Raw genomic sequence first — 21,639 nt, forward strand, 5'->3', positions numbered from 1 at the left:
CAAAGGCGGAGGTAGCGGCCTTGCTGCTGGGTTGTTGCCCTCGTACGGCCTCCTCCACGTTTCCTGATGTACTGGCCTGTTTTCTGGTAGTGCCTCCATGCTCTGGGCACAACATTGAGAGCCACAGCAAACCTTCTTGCAACAGCTCGCATTGATGTGCCATCCTGGATGAGCTGCACTACCTGAGCCTACCTGAGTGTGGGTTGTAGACTCCATCTCATACTAAAGTGAAATCGCCACCAGCATTCAAAAGTGACCAAAACATCAGCCAGAAAGCATAGGTCCTGAGAAGTGGTCTGTGGTCACCACCTGCAGAACCACTCCTTTATTGGGGATGTCTTGCTTGCCTTGTCTATTCCATTTGCACAACAGCATGTGAAACTGATTGTCAATCAGTGTTGCTTCCTAAGTGGACAGTTTGATTTCACAAAAGTTTGACTTGAAGTTACATTGTGTTGTTTAAGTGTTCCCTTTATTTTTATGAGCATTGTATATCAGTCCACCTACTGGGTAGCCCACCTAAACACTGAGGAACGTAAAAGTTTATTTGGCCTACACTAGAAAATGCTTCTTCTGCACTGATACTGTGTTTTCATGGCTAATACTATTTTTGTATGTGTACTGTATGTCTATTCTCATATTAATTATCATAACTTTTGTCAGTGTGTATTGCAACCCTTACCTAACACTTTTTTTCTAACATAAATGTCTAGGGACAGTTGGGGCTTGATAAACTGGAGCTTATTTCAAACTCTGGCAGTTGAACAATTAAAACTTCTGAGCTACTTTTAATCCTTTTAAGTTTTGCCCCACATCTGTTTCCCATTATACTGTAATACACATGGTAGTATGTCTTGATATGGCTTATGTTTCACCAAAACAGTCCACTAACACCCAGCGGGGATCTTGCATATGAATGATTAGTGTCATGGTTGCCTATAGAGCATTTAAGAAGGCTGTGCGGCTGTTTATCATTCAAATTTGAGGATACATCTGCCAATGTAACAATGCTTTTATCTCTCATCAGTTACCAGCTTTCCGACTCTGTGGCTCTCAGCCCAAAGTCCTTTAATATCTAAGTAAAATAGCTCTGCACTCCTTTTTTTTTTTTTTTTCCTTGCAAAATGCATTAGTTAGGCACTACCTTCAGCCACAGATGAATACACAATTAGTATATGAGGGTTTGACTTAAAAAATAGGCATGTTCCTCATCATGGAAGAATATGTGAGTTAGTGCTGATCGGTTCTTTTGATCAGTTTTTAGAAAACTATAGAGGGATAAAATTAGGTTTTAGCTGCACAGACAAGACTTCAACTTTAGGGGAAAAAAGATTCAATCAAGGGGCAAGAGAAAGGGAAGAAATAAGGAAGAACTGGGTGTGGCGAGGACTGTGGTTAAGTGTGTGTGTGTGTGTGTGTGTGTGTGTGTGTGTGTGTGTGTGTGTGTGTGTGTGTGTGTGTGTGTGTGGTTGGTCCTGCATTAGACAGTTTGCTCACTTTAACCACTCAAGATGAAAAGCTTGCGAAGATGTCTCATGCATCCTGAAAACTCTTAAGAGAGTCTGCTTTAATCTTTAACAGCATTTTCATCTCATACCCACTGCACAGGTAAGCACATCGATGCACAGACGATAATACAGTGGGATAACTGAACTCAAAATCATACTGTACCACATCCACAATTAAAGTAAGAACTTGACAGGTTGAAAACCCAAGTCTGAGTCTTGTTGGCATACTTCTGAGAACTCTGACTGTAAACCGCCTGGGATTTTCTAAAATAGAACAACTTCTGAAAAGGAGTCATTGTTCTGTTCAAATGCAAGCATATAGTGAAGCCAAAATTAGTCAGGTAGAATCTCAGCCAACAGAGCTGGAGTAGACAGGCTGGCAGATTGTTTCGCTGTGAACTCAGAACATCATTGTATTTTTCTCTCAGACATTTAGGACTACCTCACAGCAGAGAGCCGGTGTTGGTTTCAGATGCCATCGTACAGAACCGCATTAGTTTTCTTACACTGCTTTGTCTCAGGACCTATACGCAGGAGGGGGCAAAAGGCAGTAAAACATAATTTCCATATGAAATTTGATAGTTTGAACATAATGAAACCCAAATATTTGAGTTCACTTTAAAAAGCTCTGGAAGCTCATGGAAACTAAGCTTACCTAAATTAACAAAAAAGTTACAAGATAGCAAAACAGATCTGGACAAAAGCAATACTGCCAAAATGTGCGAGCTCAAGTTTCTGTTTAGACTGAGTAAAAAAGGAAAGGCACATAGACAGTGTGAGATATTGTAGAGGGGAGTGCAGAAAAGGCTTGGGGGTAAGAGTCAAGTGTCAGGCGGACAGCAGTATCGGGGGGTGTAAAAGTGATTACACTGTCTCTGTGCTCTCTTCCTCCCTGTCTCCTCTTCCTATTTCATTTTCTCCCTCCTCCCCCCCCTTTTTCCTGCCTCCATCCTTCTACTCCCAGGCTTAGAATACAAAGCGCCTGGCACATCACATTGCTCTCCTCATCGCTGTGCCAAACCACAAGGAGAGCACACCAGCACAGCTTGCACCCTCTGCGTTGTACTGCCACCACAGAAGAAGCAGAGAGGGGCAGGGATTAGCATATATGAATGCTCTCCCTTATCGCTTCTTTTGACATGAACATGCTCGCACAATCTCTTTGGGTTTTTTCCCCTTAATTTTAGAGCCAGAGCAACACAGACAGCGGCAGATGAAGGTTATGTTCCCTTCCTCACATCTAGGAGCTTTAAATATTTTATATATTTTTTTTATTCTTCCCCTTAAACATCCAGGAGAATAAATAATGAGCTTGGTAATAGCAAGTTACCAAAATGATTTATGCTCATCTGGTGTGAGAATGAATGCAGTTCAGGAAGGCAGGCAGGGAGGAGCCAGGGTTAAAGCCATGGTCGAATGCGTGATTTCCATTTTACGTCCCTTGCATTATCCATTAAATAAATAGCCTGGAGAAAATGGAACTTCACGCCGCTCGTTTCTGTTGAGGCAGCAGTGCCGTGCATAACGAACAGGTGATGCTGAGATGCGCGAGGCTGGTATGCTATCAGCAACAGTTGCACACGCTGATGGTGATTGTAAGCGGTGCCAGTGAGGTGGGGCGGGATGGAGAACAGGTTGTCGCTGAATGAAAAGGTGAAAAATGACCCACTGTGGAATGTCACAGAAGCTAAAACGACACAAAATGGCTAAAGTGGAGCCAGTGGTTGCCTGGGGCTGGGCTGTGACCCAGAATTCAACAGACCCCCAGTGAGAAACCGGGAGGCTCCATCGTGGCTGAGTTAAACTGACTGTGTAACATGAAAACACCTCTTTTTTTTTTTTCTTTTTTTTTCCCCCAGACTGCCGAGAGGTAACTCCATCTGGGAAGCTGAGTTGAGGGTACAAGATAATATGAAGTGTAACAGAGAACTGAGGAGACGCCGACAACGTGCTAATGTTTTAGCCTGTCAGCTCTCTGCGAGCAAAGACGGATGGTTTTAGAAATAGAATGTAATTACAGGGCAGAACCTCGTTGTCGGGGTTAGAACAATGCCTATACTGTAGTAGAGGTTTCTTTTTTCTCCCTGCTAACAAGGCCAATCGGTTGAAAGTGATTTTGAGTAAAGAGACAAAAGTGACACAAAGCAACTTAAATGATGTACCTTTTTTTTTTTTTTTTTTTTTTTAAATTAAGTAAGACCTGCAAAATCAAGAGATCTCTATTTAATTTTTTTTCCTGTTTTATTTCCCTATTTCAACAAAGTCTTTTACTTTTTCATACCAGAAAGTAAAAGGTGAATATTTTATTGCCAAGAGGCCTAATGAGAGAGTTTGTTCTGATCCCTTCCATATTTAATATAGGTGTGCAGACGAAACCAATGAGAACTGCTGGTGCAGGATAATGTGATCCCTCAGTGAAGCAAATTGTTTTCCCAGAGCAGTTACAAGTCTATGCAACAATGCGAAGGAATACAAATGCAAAATAGTTACTTTTGCTAGCCACTGTGTCGTGAAACTTTGAACTCTCCTGACACCACTGACAAGCAGAAATGGGGAGTTGGGGCGGCATAATTCAAATTTGCTTTTATATATAGACAGGGGAAAAAATTTGGAGAAAAGTAAGCAAAATTATAGGGCTCTGAAAAATGCTGAACATATATTTCTGTCCCAGCTACTGGTTGCTCTTGGAATGGTATCATGGTAAATGGACTGATTCTTATATAGCGCTTTTCTACTCTCCTGGAGTACTCAAAGTGCTCCATACAACATGCCGCATTCACCCCTACACATCCATTCACAGTTATCTATACTTTCAGTGCTTTCTGTCATTCATACTCCAATGGATACATTGGAGAGCAAGTCGGGGTTAGTATCTTGCCTAAGGATATTTGACATGCAAACTGAGGGAGCCAGGCATCGAACCACCAAACTTCCAATCTGCAGCTGACCTGCTCTACCTCCTAAGCTACAGCCACCCCAGGAAGCAGGTCTTTCATTGACGAATATTTAGGGTTAGCACACTTCAGTGACTGCATTCGCACAAAGTTACACTCCGCATTGTTTCGTCTAGACACATTTTTGAAATTCATAACAACAAGACACCAAAGGTACTTTACAATGCAATGCCACACTTGGTATTTCTTTCTGAGAATGATCCTGCTAGCCAATTGTAGCTAAAAATGCTAATGTGGTGAACTGGTCTGTGAACTAGTTCATTAAAATGAACTATTATTTCAGTAGTCACTTGAATATTAGGTTAACGGAATTAATAATCATCGTTAATATCAATATTATTAATTTATACATTATTATTAAATAATAAAAATGTCTAAAATAAAGATTATAATATCTAGCATCAGGGATATATCACTGCTAAGAGACTCCACATACAGTTTAAGCTTTTTGGTTATTTCAACATAGGTGAAATCTCTAAGTAAATAAGTCTAATTATAGTAGCAGGGACGAAGAGTGAACCCAGAATACAGTGCTTGACAAATTTAAATGATTTATAAAATATTTGTTTTTTATGACAGGTGGTCTAATCAAATAAAACTTGTTAAAAACTAAAAGTGATGTTGGCAAAAATGAATTCATGTTTTTATAGCTACATCTGAATTGAATTCAAAATCCTGCTCCTCACATACAAGGTCTTGAATAATCAGGCCCCATCTTATCTTAATGACCTTGTAGTACCATTTCACCCTGTTAGAGCACTTCACTCTCACAAAGCAGGCTTACTTGTTGTTCCTAAAGTATTTAAAAGTAGAATGGGAGGCAGAGCCTTCAGCTTTCAAGCCCCTCTTCTATGGAACCAGCTTCCAGTTTGGATTCAGGAGACAGACACTCTCTACTTTTAAGATTAGGCTTAAAACTTTCCTTTTCAATAAAGTATATAGTTAGGTCGTGATCAGGTGACCCTGAATCCTCCCTTAGTTATGCTGCAATAGGCATAGGCTGCTGGGGGATTCCCATGATGCATAGAGTATTTCTTCTTCAGTCACCTTTCTCACTCACTATGTGTTAATAGACCTCTCTGCATTTAATCATTACTTGTTATTAATCTCTAGTCCTCTTCTGCAGCATGTCTTTTGTCCTGTCTTCCTTCTCTCACCCCAACCGGTTGAGGAAGATGGCCGCCCCTCCCTGAGCAGGGTTCTCCTTAAAGTTTCTTCCTGTTAAAAGGGAGTTTGTCTTTCCCACTGTCACCAAACTGCTTGCTCATAGGGGGTCATATGATTGTTGGGTTTTTTCTCTGTATGTATTATTGCAGGGTCTATCTTATAATATAAAGCACCTTGAGGTGATTGTTGTGATTCGGTGCTGTATAAATAAAATTGAAATGACCTTGAAGTGACACACTGGACTGGAGAAGTCAGAAATAAATCAATCATAACAATTGAATTCTTTTAATGAAGTAACTGTAATTTGGCATCATAATTTAAAAAAATAATAATGCGCTTCACTATTTGGTTTTTTTTCTGTTTTTAATTCTGTTTTAGCATTAAAAATAAAATGATTTGCCAATTATCAATACTTTTAAATTGGGGCAGTTATGACATAAACCTTACATTGGGTAGTGGTCTAATACATTTGTTAAGCACTGCATATCTCCTCTGTTTAAATACTTGAGCCTTGAAGCTGACCTGGAAGCCTGAGGCTCATACACTTGAGCAGCTATAGATTAACAGTTAACTCCATGAGGGATGTTGCAATGCCCATGTAGGCAATTACCGGCATGTTGCCATGGAGATGCTAAATGAGGTGTTTAAGGGGGCGGAGACACAGGCTTGATGATTCATGTTATCAATCAGGTTATTTTTCAATATTTCACATTGATGTAATCGTCCTAAAAACACATTAACATTGAGGGAGTACTCCGCAGAGAGATAATGGCTGGATATTTGCACTGTTATTGAGTCAAACTCTTCCAGCCTTGAATGACTGATGCGCCTCACATGCAGATAGAGGCTGCGCCACGAATAAATATAGCCTGTCCGCAGCGCAATAAGAAAATAAATAAATTGGGTGTAAGACAATAACGAGGAGGGGCTGGGCGTGTACGATCGTTCAAGAGTCCACATTCACATACAAAAAGAAGCAAACCAAAACTAAATGCACATTAATGCAATTCATATTCATGACAGTTGAAATGGGGGTTATTATGAACCCCTTTCAATCACATTTGCATTTACATTACAGGCCTGTAGTTCAGTTGTATACCCATAGAATAACTTGTAGCATAAATAAAATGTGGTGCAAACAACAGGACTTCAATAAAAGACTTAATGACAGTGAATGCTTCCTTAAAAAAAAACCTGTGTAACTGTATCTAAACACTGCATCAAATCTACTATAAGATGGATTATTGACAGCTAGTATTAAACTGCCATTTTACATTAGACCTGCTATAAATGATGAGTGCTTTGCAGTAAAAAAAAAATGTTACATTTGGTTGATGTAAGGAATACAAGCTTTAACACTGTCAGTTGTTGCAATTATGCTGTTATTTTAGTGTTCTTACTATAATCACCACAAACACATTTGGCTATATTTCTTGCCACGTACCACAAAATCATTTTCTTGTCTTTCTTAAACTAAACTCTTAAATCAGCTTAGTAGCAATTCCATTATTCTCTGCATTGTACCGAGGCAGGAATGCTGCTATTGTTATAATTTAACAACTGAATAACACTGGCAGATGAGATTAATTGGTATAAAAGTCACAGACATGGTGGCGCAATCCTAGCTAAACATGAACGCAAGTTTTCAGGAACACAAAGGCTTAAACCACATCACACATTCAAAACAACTTAACCATCGCAGCATCTTTAAAGTAACGATTTAAAACAAGAAAATTAGCATTTCCACGAGACTTCATGCTCAGCAGAAATATAGCAGTTTTAGATTGTAGCTCGCAGTATTTAACCATATTCACTGTACCGCATATACATCCATGCAATAATTTGTTAAAGTCTAAATTTTAAGTTTATCTGCTCATGTGTGTCTAGAGTGCGAACCTGTTACATTTAAAGCAACCGTCTGCAAGTGCATGTTTTACACATTCACCTAGAGACTCAAAAGATCTCTTCCAAAAACCCATTTTTGCTACAATGTGCATTCAGGAGTTCATTGGGGAGAGCTACAATCCCACATTGGCACTCGACTGCCTGAAGTAAAAGCTTTATGGGTGAGGGGGAAAACCCTTTAGCTGGATTTACGCCTTGCCAGAGCCGACCCTGTTTTAAAGCTAGTTGGATACAAGAAAGAGGAGGAAAAAAACCCATAGGAGCAAAAACAGGGTGGTGAAAAAGAATATTCACTGCTGCTGGGCTGAGTGGAAAATAATATGATGTAATAAATGGGATGTCAGGAACAGACCTGCCCACGACAGCCACTGAGTCTGTGCATATACATGTATGTGTGTTTAGGTCTCTCCATTAGTGCTTGTGTAACACTTGGTGGGGCTAAAAAAAAAAAAAAAAGCACAGGCCTATCAATGAGGCAATAGTGGGGCGAACCCTTCACAATATAGGGCTAATTACGCTGTTGTCTCAGAAGAGCCCTAAATCAATAGCTGTGGTGAATCCCGAACAAGAAAATCAATGCAGTTGCGTCTCAATGAGAAGCTTGTTGAAGACTTTGAAGCAGCCACATATGGGCTCCTCTGAGTGAACTAAAGCTCAGCTGGGTGCGAAACATATGTAAAATTACAGCATGGCGATTAAAGCGAGACACACATTCTCACCATCTAAACGTGTGGCTCCAGCAAGAGGATTTAAAGTGGCACAGCGACATTTCATCGTGAGTGCAGGTTTATTTTGTTCCTCCTGTTTATAGTGATAAGGAGTTGTTATTTATAACTCAAGTACGCGGGCCGAGCCAGACGGAGTCAGTGTGAAGAAAAGCATGTGTAGGGTAACATGTAAACCGGCAGTGCCCCTGAACTCTCATTTGTGTTAATCAAACTTCTCTAAATTGTTTGTATAATGAAATTATGGCTGTCAGGGAGGCCTGGGGGACATCAATTAAGCAGATAAGCAAAATGAAAATAAATCACTTTTTTATCAAATGTGCAGCCGCCTGCTTGTGTGTCCGGAAAACACAGGAAAAACAGGAAGTGATTTTGTTCTGCGATTTGAGGGTCCATAAATCCCAGTGACAAGCAGTGTTGCCTCTTTGTTTATAGAGCTCAGGGAAATCGTGGACGGACATGAAAATGCACGACTTCCTTTTCAGAAAAAATACAAATGGAGTTATGTGTTTTTGTTTTCTTTTTGCGACAGCAGGTATTTATTTTTGCCCCTGATTTTCTTTATTAGTCTTGTTTTAATCAGCAAAAACTTAATTGGTGAGCTTTGCATACTTTTGCTTTATTCTCAATAAGGCTACAGCTGTCACCAACTCTGCTTTTTACATGACAGGTACATTGCACTATGCATTATGGGAAATATATGGTAGAATTCCATAGCAGCAAAGATAGTCACTGTCACACTACTAGCTCTTAAGAGTCTTATTATTATTTTTAATGAATAATAATCTATAAACTCAAGATTATATTATCTATCCATAAGAATAAAAGAGCACCTACATTTTTTTAAAGGTTTTACTTATACATAATTAAAGTAAGGCTCACTTACTTACTTACTGCACTTCTATATGCTATACTATACTATAACCCAAAGTAGAAGTGTTTTCACTTGCAGTCAGTAAGGGACATTAGTAAAAAGTCGATGCAATGGTGGACTGTGCTGATGCGAGAGTAGCACAGGCATTTGCTACTAGCATGTGTGCACCATGCATGCCACATTCATGCACATTCTACCCAGGCAGCTCCCTTGCCTAAATACCCAGAGTATTTCCTGTAGTGCGAATGCCTCTGAAGTGAACCCCTGCTGCAAGCAAAGATATTCTGAACTGATCCTCTTGTGTGAACAGTTGAAAAAGTCTGTGCAAAAAAACATTCTGTGCTAATGATACATACAGTTTAGTCAGACCTATCGATTGTCTTTAATTTTTTATCAGTTACGTGTATATTGTAATAACACTTTAATGAATTGTAATGTGTTTGTTCATGCTACATTTCCAATATCTTTCCTTTTTATTCGTGAATTTAGCACAGTAATACCACTATAAATAAAAGTCTTTACTAAGGCTTAGAACGCATTAAAAGGAAGCATTAAAGGGGTGTTTCTTTGATTGGCCCAACAAAACAAAAGTTACTCAGTAATCCCAAAGTAGTGTATGTGCAGAGTGTGACGTGTAATAAGAAGAGGTGAAGAAAGTAATACAGCATAAATACAAATACAAATACACTACAGTACGTCAGCTGGGTAGGAGGAACTGTGGGATGTGTGACTGCCACTTGGGAGAGCCACAATAGGGGAGACAGTGAAGTTAATGGATGTGATCACAGGTTCCTGGTGAATAATGCAGACTTGCTAATTGGCTGGATTAATAATTGATGGTAGCCTGTTTGAGGAGCAGCAGTAAGAACTGCAGTGGATAAAGAACAGCTACCATCTTATTAGAGAAGACACTGCATGGTATATCTTGTACATCTGTCTACGTTGGTGGCTTGCTCCGCCTATTGATGATACGACTGTATGGGAGGATGTGTCTATGTGAGACGAAGATGTCAGGATAAACAATCACCCTGACAACATAATGATATAATGAGCCCCAGCCCAACCACATGTTTGACGGTTAAAATGACTTGGGCTCATGACAAGTCCCACAGGCTCTACAATGTTGTTACACCCTTAGTCCAAACTGACCGTGGTTGACCCAATTCTAGCCAGCTGCGTAAATAAAAATGACTGCAATAACGCAGAAATGAAACATAAGCTATTGATTTAACACGGTCAGTTTTTACAAATGCTTAGCATTGTATCTGGAGCACGGTGACCCCCTCGCCTCGAAATAAGTGACGGGGACTAATGCTCTTCAGAGGCGTACTGAACAAAAGAAATAGGTCTGGCAAAAGAATGGGACATAGGAGGGTAAGAAAAATAGATTTTACTGTTAACTTGATTTATCTTGCTGTTCGCGAGCTATCCAGTTTCCAGAGAATGCATAAAACCAGCCCATAAAGAAGTCTTGTCTTTCTGTCTTTATGGATCAACACCTTCAAAGTACTGCTCTGCTCCTACAGGAAATAATAGGATCAATATCTCAGGGTGCATCTCAAAAGATTTCTGACAATCCAAAAACCTTTGGTGTAGAGTTCAATAGGGGGTAGTCACAAGAGAAAAGAAAAACAATACACTGATTTGATCACAAAAGAATATAAAACACTACACTTTTTGTTTATCTGATGACGAGCAGAAAGGCACAACATGAAGCCGAGGATTTGAAAATGGGGCCTTCTGCTGTGGTTCGAACTTCATCTGTGCACAAGTTTCAGCAGAGAAAATCAATACGCCTGTCACGCTTGTCTGTTAAGTCGTGTGTTAGCCAAAACAGGAAGATGCAGGTAACCTGGCTCTGTGGAAAAGTCACTTCATTAAATCTCAATACATGTATCTAATGGATATAAGACATTGGGAGGGAAAAAAAATACTGCTTTTAATTTAAATAGCTAGCACTTAAAACACTGGTGTCCTCAGGGAACTTCACAATATTACAGACAGAAACCACAGACTCTATAAAAAACATAGATGTAGCCAACTTGATGTCAGCCATTGATTTGTGGATAAATCTTTGAAGCTGTAAGTCTGGTTATTTGGCCATTACCAGGTTGTTGTTGATACATTTGTTTTTGTATGGTGCAAGAAGTGACCATATGTAGAAAAGAGGGAGGAGTGCTGAGTTATCAGCTAAAGCTAAGTTAAAGCTAGCAAAGACCTTCCAGAAACTCCATGGAACTGCAATTTTTGGCACTTCTGTACTTCTACATTTTTATTTATTTATTTTTTGTAGCCACAGAAGTTGCCTGATGCCCGAAGCACCTCAACTGGCTAATTTCGATGTGGAGTAGAAGTTTAAATGTGTGATTATTAATCTCTGGATGTCTTTCACAGTGTCTTTTGTCCTGTCTTCCTCCCATCATTCCCAACAGGGCGGCAGATGGCTGCCCCTCCCTGAGCCTGGCTCTGCCGGAGGTTTCTTCCTGTTGAAAGGGAGTTGTTCTTTCCCACTGTCGCCAAGTGCTTGCTTGCTCATAGGGGGTCATTTAACTATTGGGGTTTATTATTGTAGGTTATTTACCTTACAATATAAAGCAGCTTGAGGTGACAACTGCTGTACTTTATCTCACAACAACAGAAATACAACAGTGATTTGTGTTTCTGTATTAATAAAACTGAGTTGAATTGACAGCTTCTCAAAAGGACATTTTCTTTATAGGTAACTGATGTAATGTAAAGCTACTAGAGTTTGAATCCCCATTTTCACTGCCATGTTTCATCTCTTAATTATTGTCCACAACTGATGAAATCATGTTTCTGTTTCTCTCATTAACATGCAAATCCTGGTTTAAAGGAGAAAGGATGATTTTTATTTTTTTTTAAAGCTCTTTTTTTAAAGCAATAGGAGCAATGGGAATGTTCCTTCCTACTTCTATTAGCTAAACATGTTTCTTTGACAGCAATCTTCCTCCTGTCTAATGTACAGTCAGACCTAGTTACAGTAGCAATTACTAGTGTTCAGGTTAAGATTAATTGAATTACTGTGTGGCTTCTCTGCACTCCCCTGTGGGCGCATCAATCACGGGCTCTGCGCTACACAGACCCTTTATCACCCTCTTCCATCTTTATGTAAAAAGACGCAGGTTGTGCTGTTGCACTCCATCTATCAATAAACGGGTCTTGGCTGGCAAACTCATTTTCTAACACATTCCTCTCCTTAATCAAGCTGCCAGACATCGGGCCGATAGTTAGCAAAAGCCTGTGTGCCATCTTTTCTCTAAATGAGCGAATTTAAAAACGGTACACCTGTGATTATAATGACTCTTGTTTGACTTGAGAGTTGAAACCTGGATGAGGTCATAGAACATTTGTGATACATTTTATTTGATGATTTGTAAAGACAAATCCCGCTGCATTACATAATGAATGGCTCTTTTGTGACATGCAACCTTTTAAAATTGAAATACAAAAGACTTCACGTAAAGCGTTTGTTTGAACAGCTGGATTCCTCCTTGAGAAACCAGGTAGATTTCTCAAAACCGCACATGCAATGGATCTGCGGTGCTTCTGTCTGAATAAAGTAGCTCTCAAGTCAGATTATATGCCAGGCTGTCATTCTCTCTCCATTCAGCACCTCCATTATTAGCTATTTTAAAAATTGTGCAGGATTTCTGGTCATGGTCTATAGTACTGCCAAACCCTAATCTTCTGCATGTTTTATTTCACTCATCGCTACCATACACCTCTTTGTTCAATATCTAGCAGGAATATACAAAATACACTGGATACAGAAGTGCTGAAAGCCTGAAAATAACATCTGAAGTAAATGATGTGTTGGCCTCTTAACTGGCCATGCCAAAAAAATGCCAATCCCTCATTTTAGACGGCTCAAACACCCAGACAAGCACACATGTGCGCATTAAGTATACTGACAGTGTAATTCAATGTTCTGCATGGAGGCAGAGGTTGGGCAGTCAAACTAAAGTTGTGCCGGAGGTGCCGTCTGGCATTGCCCCTGCATGTCTGCAAGGCAAACTCTGCCAAAGCGACTGGCACTGGCCAAGCCCCCGATGGAGCGGGGGGAAAGGTTGTTTGGTGCCATCCTATCACCACACAAGCAGCTGCAGATAGCACACATGGCAAGTGTGACAAAGTCCATGCCTTTAAGCGCAGAGGCAGAAAGGGAAACGATTCCAAGTGAGCCAGCAAGCTTAAAATAAGACACTTGAAAAGACAAAAAGGCTTTCCTGCTAAGCGAACACAAGCAAAAGGGTGGAAAGATGAACATCCAACTTCCTTGAATGCAAGCACTGCAAACACTTAGAATTTGTAGGGGTTTTTTTTATTTACATGGACTTCAAATACCAGTCTGAGATTTTTGCCAGAAAATGCCAGAAAAAACGCTACAGTTGGAACGTAAAATGGAGGACCCAGGAGGAGAGGGCTTCCTTCTTTTTATTGGTTCCCAGGCTTTCCATAGCGGTGGTTCCCCCTCTCTTTCTGTCTGTCTGTCTTGTTCTCTCTAGCGGACAATATAGAAGGCTCCCTGTCCTGTGATAAATCTGTAGCCTGCGAGATGGGAAAGAGAGATCCATCACAGAGGCGTTGGTTTACCCTGCCAATCCGCACCACTGAGGGCTGTAACACGTACATGCTCAATCCATGCATCATTTCCCAAGCCCTTCTGTGCCCAAATAACACGGTTTTGGCTGCACGTTTCTAAAATCCTAAAGCACTCTGGCAAATCCTCTGAAAATCTTAATATGCATGAATTCTGGAGGTTGTTTTGTGGTTTGTTTACCTCGCTTCTATGAAGAGAGCTGACGGTCTAGTCTAAAACCCCTTGACTCTTCAGCGCCAAATGATAGGGTTACAGTCTTTCTTTGTTCAAGGAAGGATAACTCTTAACTTCCATCAACCTTGAAGTGCCATGAAGAAGGAAAAAGAAAAAACACAAAAATGTAGTACAGAAAGAAAATTGCAAACATGACTTTTTTTTCCCGTCCTTTCAGTCATACTGCTCAGCAGAGTGCCTGGAGGCAAAACTGCTGCGATGTTAGAAAACATTACCTGGCAGGTTTCCATGGAGTTGAAGGAAAATAAACATCACTGACATTCATGGGCATTGCTCTTAAAGCATTAAACCGGCAAAGGGCTTCAGGTATATTAGCTGAAAATAGAACAGCGGCCTTCAGTTAAAACAAAATGCTTTGAAAAGGTCAACCATCTCAACTGTACAATACAGCGATAGAAGTGATTACAGCGCTTCACAGGTTTACACTGCAATGTATATTAGTACAGTCAAGCACGGTAAAAAAAAAACGACACAAGTATTCCTTTTGAAATCTGAATCCCAGAATAATTGTCTAATGTACGGTTGAATACCTCGTAAAAAGGCCAACAGCTGCTAAGCTGAATAGGCCTGAGATACAACAGGGTCAAACAGGTTGCTGACTTGTGTACACATAAACCCAAATGTGAATAAACAACAGAATCCTAGAAACAATGTAATCTGACTCCAGTGTTACATTACCATCTGTTGGCTTTACGAACTCTGAGGGTGGCACATTCTGAGGCTGACCTTCCTGACTGCGATCAATCACCCTCCCTTTCCGCACATGCTCATTAAAGCTCTAAGAGGTCTGTGACACCTGAAATATTTAAAACAAAGAAACGTCCAAGCTTCCTTCATCTTTGCTAGCTTTCAAGAAGACAACAAACGCAACTTATTTTAGGTGTGTCAGGTGAATACATCAGGTGCGAGTGCCTAGTGGAGATCCAGGTGGTGTCTGCTGAGCACCCTGCACCTGCTGCCTGTCCTCACCCACCCATTGGAGGGCAGATTCCCAGGATGCCACAGGGCAGCTGCTGACAGGCACTACTTTGGATATTTCCCTTGCTTCTATCTACCTCCCCTTCACGGGGCCCCATAGGGTCAGCTGCTAAGGCCAAGCAAAGATGTTAGAGGGGGTGGCGGAGGTCAAGAAGTTGGCGAGAGGGGGATGAGGGGGGGACTGTCAATGTGCGCTGCATGCCTTCGGCAGGAGGTGAGCGTCCCAGTTTTACAATTATACCACACGATAATCACTTTCACAATCCAAAGGCAGCTCAGAGCTCATACTCAGGTCTCTGGTGATCATGTTACGTCCACTATGTGGGAGTGTGTGCCCTCTACAACCTCAGCCATGACCCCTCCACCTCTGTGTGTCCCCTCCACTCCACCTGCCTCTGGCAAACCTGCCTTTATGTTGCAAATGTACTTCTGCTCCAGGAAAAACTAACCATTAAACCACGCTTTTGTGAAGATTTATGCTGAAATTACAATCATTCAGTCCTTAAAATATAATATAAAAAAATAAAAATAATATAAAATAATTAAATTTAAACTCACAAGGTAAACCAACTGTAAAGCAGTTTTATGTATAATTTTTCTGTTTGGCAGGAAAAAAAAAGTTCCGTACCAAACTAAGTTCCACTCTTACGTCTAATTACATGACAAAAAATGTCTAACCACATCAGAAAATCACCATCCTAAGCCATTTCCACAGCCCTTTAACAAGGTAACTTATAACTGCTTAGTATTTTCCAACGTGGCGTCAAAACAAGATAAATCAAACAGAAATTCCATTTGAGGAAATGGCTGAAATCTGTTTTTAAAATCTTCAGTGCCTTGGAGAATAGATACAACAAATTGCTCCTTTCAAAGCATCTATAAAGAGACCATCATGATATATTTTTAAATGTCGCACACAGAGACTAATAAGGCCAGACAAACAGTCTAGGATGTTTCAAAAACGATTATATTGCAAGAATCCAGATAGACAAGTGAAGTAGAATCGGTATACATATCGATGCAAAGCTAGTGGGTGGCATGAACCGAATTATTTTCAAGTGAGCAGATCTATTTACGACTCGGAGGAACATTTCATTCCTGACCAGGATACGCTAAAAAGTATTTAAAGTTGCACATAAATATAAATGTATACACGTTCTCACACATGTTAGATTTTTCCTCAACTTCCAGCTGATCCAGCCACAAAACAAAATGTTTGCAAGTTTTATCCTTTTTTTTAATCCAATTTCCATTTTTTATACTTGCTAAATTGTATGAATTTGTGATCAACGGCAGTTAGGACTAACTATATTTGCTGCAACCTCAGTTACGGTTCCAACAGACAGGCTAAAGATGCCGACAGTTAGTTTTTCATTATTAACAGCTAACCTCTCCCTTTTTGAGCCGTGTCATTCTTTCCACTAGTTCCCCCAAGCTGCTTCACTCTCAGAGTGAAAGGGGGAATATCAGACAGCAGCAAACAGGACTGTAGTTTAAACTCTGCCACACAACTCACTGAAACCCATTGTAAACACCCTGGAAAGAACAAAGTTGGAAGTTGGCCTCATTTCAATTCCTGGGAATTTACCAGCTTTTCACCATCAGACTTTACTTTTTAAATTTTATTTTAACAAATGGAGTTTCAAGATGAGTAACCTAATCCAGAAAATTTTAATCAATTTAAAAAAAACTAAAAAAATCCATTGCATTCAGGGGATTAAAATGTAGAAAGGACGCATGTTATCACGACACACATTTACATCTGGACCTTTAAGTGTATTCAAAACAGAACGAGAATATTTTACTTGTTCCGTGTTCGTTCACGTCTCTACTGTGACCGCAAAGAAACACAGATCAGGCTACAAAACACGGCTCGTTTCTAACAGAAGTCCCCGCTGGGTCACTGCTTTTATGATTAAAACCCATTTTATAGCCATTACAGAACTTCCTTTCAAATATGGCCAGTTTTATGAACGGGGAAACCCCCTAATTTAATGTGTTTCTTTTTAGCTTTGCTTTTTTTAAAAATCCGAGCATAATGTTTTCATTTGCTCTCTCGTGGCTTTAAGTATTACACGTATGAGAAAAATCATAGACGGAGACTTTAAAAATTTGCTGATACATAAGCTGCCAGTTTTCGGCCCTGTGTCCACGTTAGTGCTTTAAAGACGAAATCCTGCATTTCTCCACTGAATACCGTTGTATTCTGTATTCTTTGTAATATGAATATATGTGCGGCAGAGCTGGCGGCACATTGCCCTTGTGTTTACCCATGCCCTTGTGGTCACACATGTTTGTATGAAGGGTAATTAACCCATTAAGGGATCAGGTGAAGCCTAATCCAACCGGTCTGTGGACATCAAACAAAAAACTGCAATGGCAGGGTCTAGACAGGTGAAAGCTTGGGTGTTCAGTAACCTAAGTAGGGCAAAAACATAATAGTGACTACTCTGTAGCGCGGACCTCTGCTTTACTTCAGAGTACTTGTGCTTGACCTCCTTGTTCACTCTGAGTGTCCATTTCCACAACAAAAGCCTAATAGGTTGTGTGTGGTTATTCAGAGTAATGTGTAGTGAAATGTAACACTGACTGGCTGTGCAATTGGGCTGGGTGTTAGTTTCCTGTACAACAAAAGGTCCAAATCTACCACGAGTACACAACTGAGACATCTGAAATACTCCTGTGGACGAGCGGTGCATGAAAAAACAGATATTTTATTTATTAAAAAAGCTAAAGAAAATATGGTTTTTCTTCATATATATTATTAAAATCTATTCCATTTCATTTTAACCGAGGTAAGGTCAACAAGTTGGATATGCTAGCAGGGAACACCCAACCAGAATCTAAACAAGTGCAGATGGTGAGTCAGAATTTTGCAAAAATACTCAGTTTTTTGGAAATGTGGTGAAGTTAGAAGTTTAACCCCCCCATGTTTCATGCTCGTACAGCTGTGGTGTCAATACTAAAACTTTTATCTTTCCTGGTAGACAGATTTTTGCATCATATCTTTTGGTGTGGAACCAACTTTTTAGGGCAGTTGAAGGAAATTCCAATAACAAGCCAGACAAGTATAATTCTGGGAAAGCTGGAAAAGGATGCCGGAGATGTTGCCATGTCACATTAAGAGCTTAGAGGTGTTAAAATATGTTCCACGCATTCCCTTAGGAGACAGAGACGAGTGATTCACACTGAAGACACATGGCGTCCTTGACAATAAACAAAGTCTTCTAAAATGGAAGCCCCAGTGTTTTAAGTATTCACTGTTGCTAATGAAAAGAATCACATAATTCAAGAAATTGGACACAGTGATTAGTCACACAAATCTAGTCCTGTTTTCTACAAACACCAACAGTTTTTTTTTTTTGTGCGGGGGGGGTTGTCGACCAAGCAGTGTAGTCCTGGCACAAAGATTTCAGCCTATCGCATGTCAGACATGTTTTAAACATTCCCACAGCGTTGAAATCTTATAACCATTGGTAAAATGACAGTAGCTCCGAGGCACAGAGGTTGCACCGATTTTCAAGAGGGGACGGCAGACTTTAGCAATCAAATCGATTCCCCTGTTTCAACAAGTACTTCTGAAGTGCACAAAAACACCTTCATATGACCTCGGGCCAGCAACTTCAAATGGATTCAACTCAATCAAACGCTTCCAAAAACCCACAAAACAGGAAGATTCGCAGACACTGTAGAGGAGAGCTGACAAGATGAACTCCCGTAGAGTGGGCCGTGCTGTTGTAACAGTTATTTATGCCTCTTTCATTTCAAGGGTCCTTCTGTTTTAAATGGGCAGCATTAAGGCGAACCGACACTAAGGTCTGTCCTTGGAGGCACGGTCCAAATTCCAGAGAATCTTGGCAACTCCTCGGGATAGATGGGACCCTTATGGATATAAAACCCCACAATGGATGAATAGGTAAACAGAAGGGTGTGAAAGAGTGATGGCAAAAAGAGAATGTTCACTCTCAGAGAGGCACAAAGAGGGAGGTGTGTGAGTGGGAGATGGGAGAAAGCCAGAGTGTTTGGGGGAGGAAGGGTGGGAGGGTGAAAAGGAGAAGGGTCTGGAGGGAGTTGTTGGTGAGAGTTAAAGTTTTGTCTCCAGGCTTTTAGAGGGTGCTGCGTGTAGTGCTAACTCAATCAAAAGGTGAATTATACCTCCTGAGACACTCAGGTAACCTTTCATTATGGCCCTAATCCTTCTTAATAACAGAGCCGCAATGTCGGCAATGCCCCATTACACAGAGAACCACTGAGAGGAAGAGCCATTATTCCCCACAGGCCTGTGGAAATGTGAACACAAAACACTCACTCACACACACTCGCACTGACAGATGAAATCAATCACAAATTTGACTTGAGTGAGAAAAACGCATCGCACTCCGTCACTGGGAAATTGAGATGTTGAAGGAGGGTCGTGTGTTTATGCAGGATCGGTGTTTAGACTTCCACTTTTGCCAGACAAGACTTACAGTGATCAGAATTAACACTCAAGTAATGCTCTGTGTCGAGAAAAAGAAAGAAAGAAAACGTCGGCAAGGCAAGGAAGTTGTGTGTTTTTATTTATTTATTTTTTGTTGTTGTTTTTTTAACATTCAAAGTTATTTATTTTTTATTACACACGGACAAACTTTGTCCTGATGCCACAAAAACACAGTCAAAAACCTTCACTGCTGTAATTTTTCTTCAGTAAATTGTTTTTTGTTTCAGCTCTTGTTGATGAAGAGTTTTTCACTTTCTCAGCAGGAGAAGGGATTAACTCTGGGTTTTTATAAAAGCACACGAGATTGGCAATCTTGGATAAAGCCTCCTGTCTGAGTTTTGTTTTTTAAATCCACTTGATAAATAATTAACTTATGAAATCTCGTTTAAGGTCTTCGCTGAACTTACCACATACATTAAAGTATTCACTACTAAATTATTAAAGGTGAAAGAAATTGATTTTAAACGCAAAGAGAAAATTACTCCTCAACACTCTGATTTTTTTTAATGCTTTGATTTACCCTTGTCTTATTTCCCAGCCTAATGAAGCCTTAAACTCTGACTCCACTATGGCTCGAACCAAAGCAACTTAAAAAGCAGTCAACCCGAAAATGTGAAACAAAATGAGCAGCCCGATAACATCTAATGAAAACAGGCCTAATGTAGCTTTCATAAATCAACAGACTGTCCTCAGTGCTTATTCCAGCTGCAATTAGGCTACCTCTATAAAAGCTGAGATGTTAAATAAAGATTTCTGGGTTATGAGGAACAGCCTTTATCAGTGATGTGGTTGTGGGGGAAATAAAATGCTGGAAAAACACAATCTATCATCGTGGCAATTTAATGACCGAAAACATTGCACAGATTTCAAGGAGACTGATAATAAAGTTGGGGAATGTTCAGGCGTAATATTCACTAAAGTGTTTAAATTGTGTGTGAGAGTGTGTGTTTTCTCCCTCTCTTTATAAAACAAATTACTTTATTAAATATTCACCTGTACCACTCCAGCCCGTTGTGGTAGTTTCGGTCGAAGAAGTGCGGCTCGGCTCCCACGGCTCTGATGTCAGGATGAACCCGAAGAAACTCAAGCAGAGCACGGGTCCCTCCTTTCTTTACCCCGATGATGAGAGCCTGAGGTAGCTTCTTGCTCCCCTCCCCGAGCGGACTGACTTTACCTGCGAACCTGGGCGACACTCTCCTGGAAACTACTAAATCCGGAGGTGGCAGCACGAGAGCCTCTTCGGGCAGCTCCGAATCCTGCGTCGCGCGCTCATCCGCGAGGACCTGTGAGGTGCGCGCGGCCGTCCCGTAGCGGTTCAACTCCGATCCGCCAGTCCATTCATATACCAGTCTCTTGGTCCTCAGCGAACTCAGGTCCTCGAAAAGACCAGCAGCCCGACTAGAGGAGCCTCTGGGCGGTGAGTTGCCGGTGGTGGTGGTGCAGCTTTCGGTGAGGAGGTGCAGGAGGAAAAAAGAGGCGAGGAGGGAGCACAGCATGACCACCGCTTTCCTGAAGATGCCTCGGGACGGGGGGTCCAGTTTAGTGATGCGGCTAAAAGCCATACCGGTCCCTTGGTGGTCGGTGCAGGAGCCACAGCCATGCTAGGCGCACATCACTGAGTCTTCTTGCCATGAAGGAACTGAAGGAAGTGTCTACATCCACAGTAAGCTGTGGATAACACCTCAATCTCCTCCAAAAGTGCCAAATGATGGATGCCTGCTGTGAACAGGTGATTAAGAACTTGCCCCAATAACTGTGCCACAGTATCCCCTGAAAGGTGAGCGTACAGCGAATCATACACACAGGTAATAAAGTCTGTGCTATCCTTGCTCTGTAAAGGATGCTACCACATCTCTCCCTGACATACCAGCAGCACGTGTATAGAGTTGTAAACTTGTCTCGCACGTCAAGTTTCTTGACAGGCACCTCTCTGGCCAATAATATCAAGAGAGAAGCAGATAGGAGCCAATGATATTCCAGGTGGGGGCGGGGACACTGGTGCACAGCCACTCTGCGAAATTAGCTGGCATCTGCATGTGCAAATTAAAGTTAAAATTATCCGTGGGGGGGAATGCTACACACTAAAATACACGGTAGAAAAAAGTACAAAGAGATTCCCGAAAATCCTAAATAAAGGCAGATATGCGCATTTCAATGCATTTATTTTATTTTAATTAAACCCAACCTCCTTAA

At 40.8% G+C, this 21,639-nt stretch overlaps 1 protein-coding gene across 1 annotated transcript in view; it reads right to left on the minus strand.

The window, feature by feature from the left end:
* Window positions 1–21,360, minus strand: part of LOC100710166 (heparan sulfate glucosamine 3-O-sulfotransferase 3A1) — a 36,616-nt gene extending 15,256 nt beyond the window's left edge. The window contains exon 1 of the mRNA XM_003453386.5: window positions 20,440–21,360. Within this exon, the coding sequence (XP_003453434.1) occupies window positions 20,440–21,008 (569 nt within the window). The 5' untranslated portion in view covers window positions 21,009–21,360. The remainder of the gene's footprint in view (window positions 1–20,439) is intronic.
* Window positions 21,361–21,639: the final 279 nt, after the last annotated feature.

This window comes from Oreochromis niloticus, linkage group LG8, assembly GCF_001858045.2.
Source record: "Oreochromis niloticus isolate F11D_XX linkage group LG8, O_niloticus_UMD_NMBU, whole genome shotgun sequence".
Lineage (NCBI taxonomy): Eukaryota > Metazoa > Chordata > Actinopteri > Cichliformes > Cichlidae > Oreochromis > Oreochromis niloticus.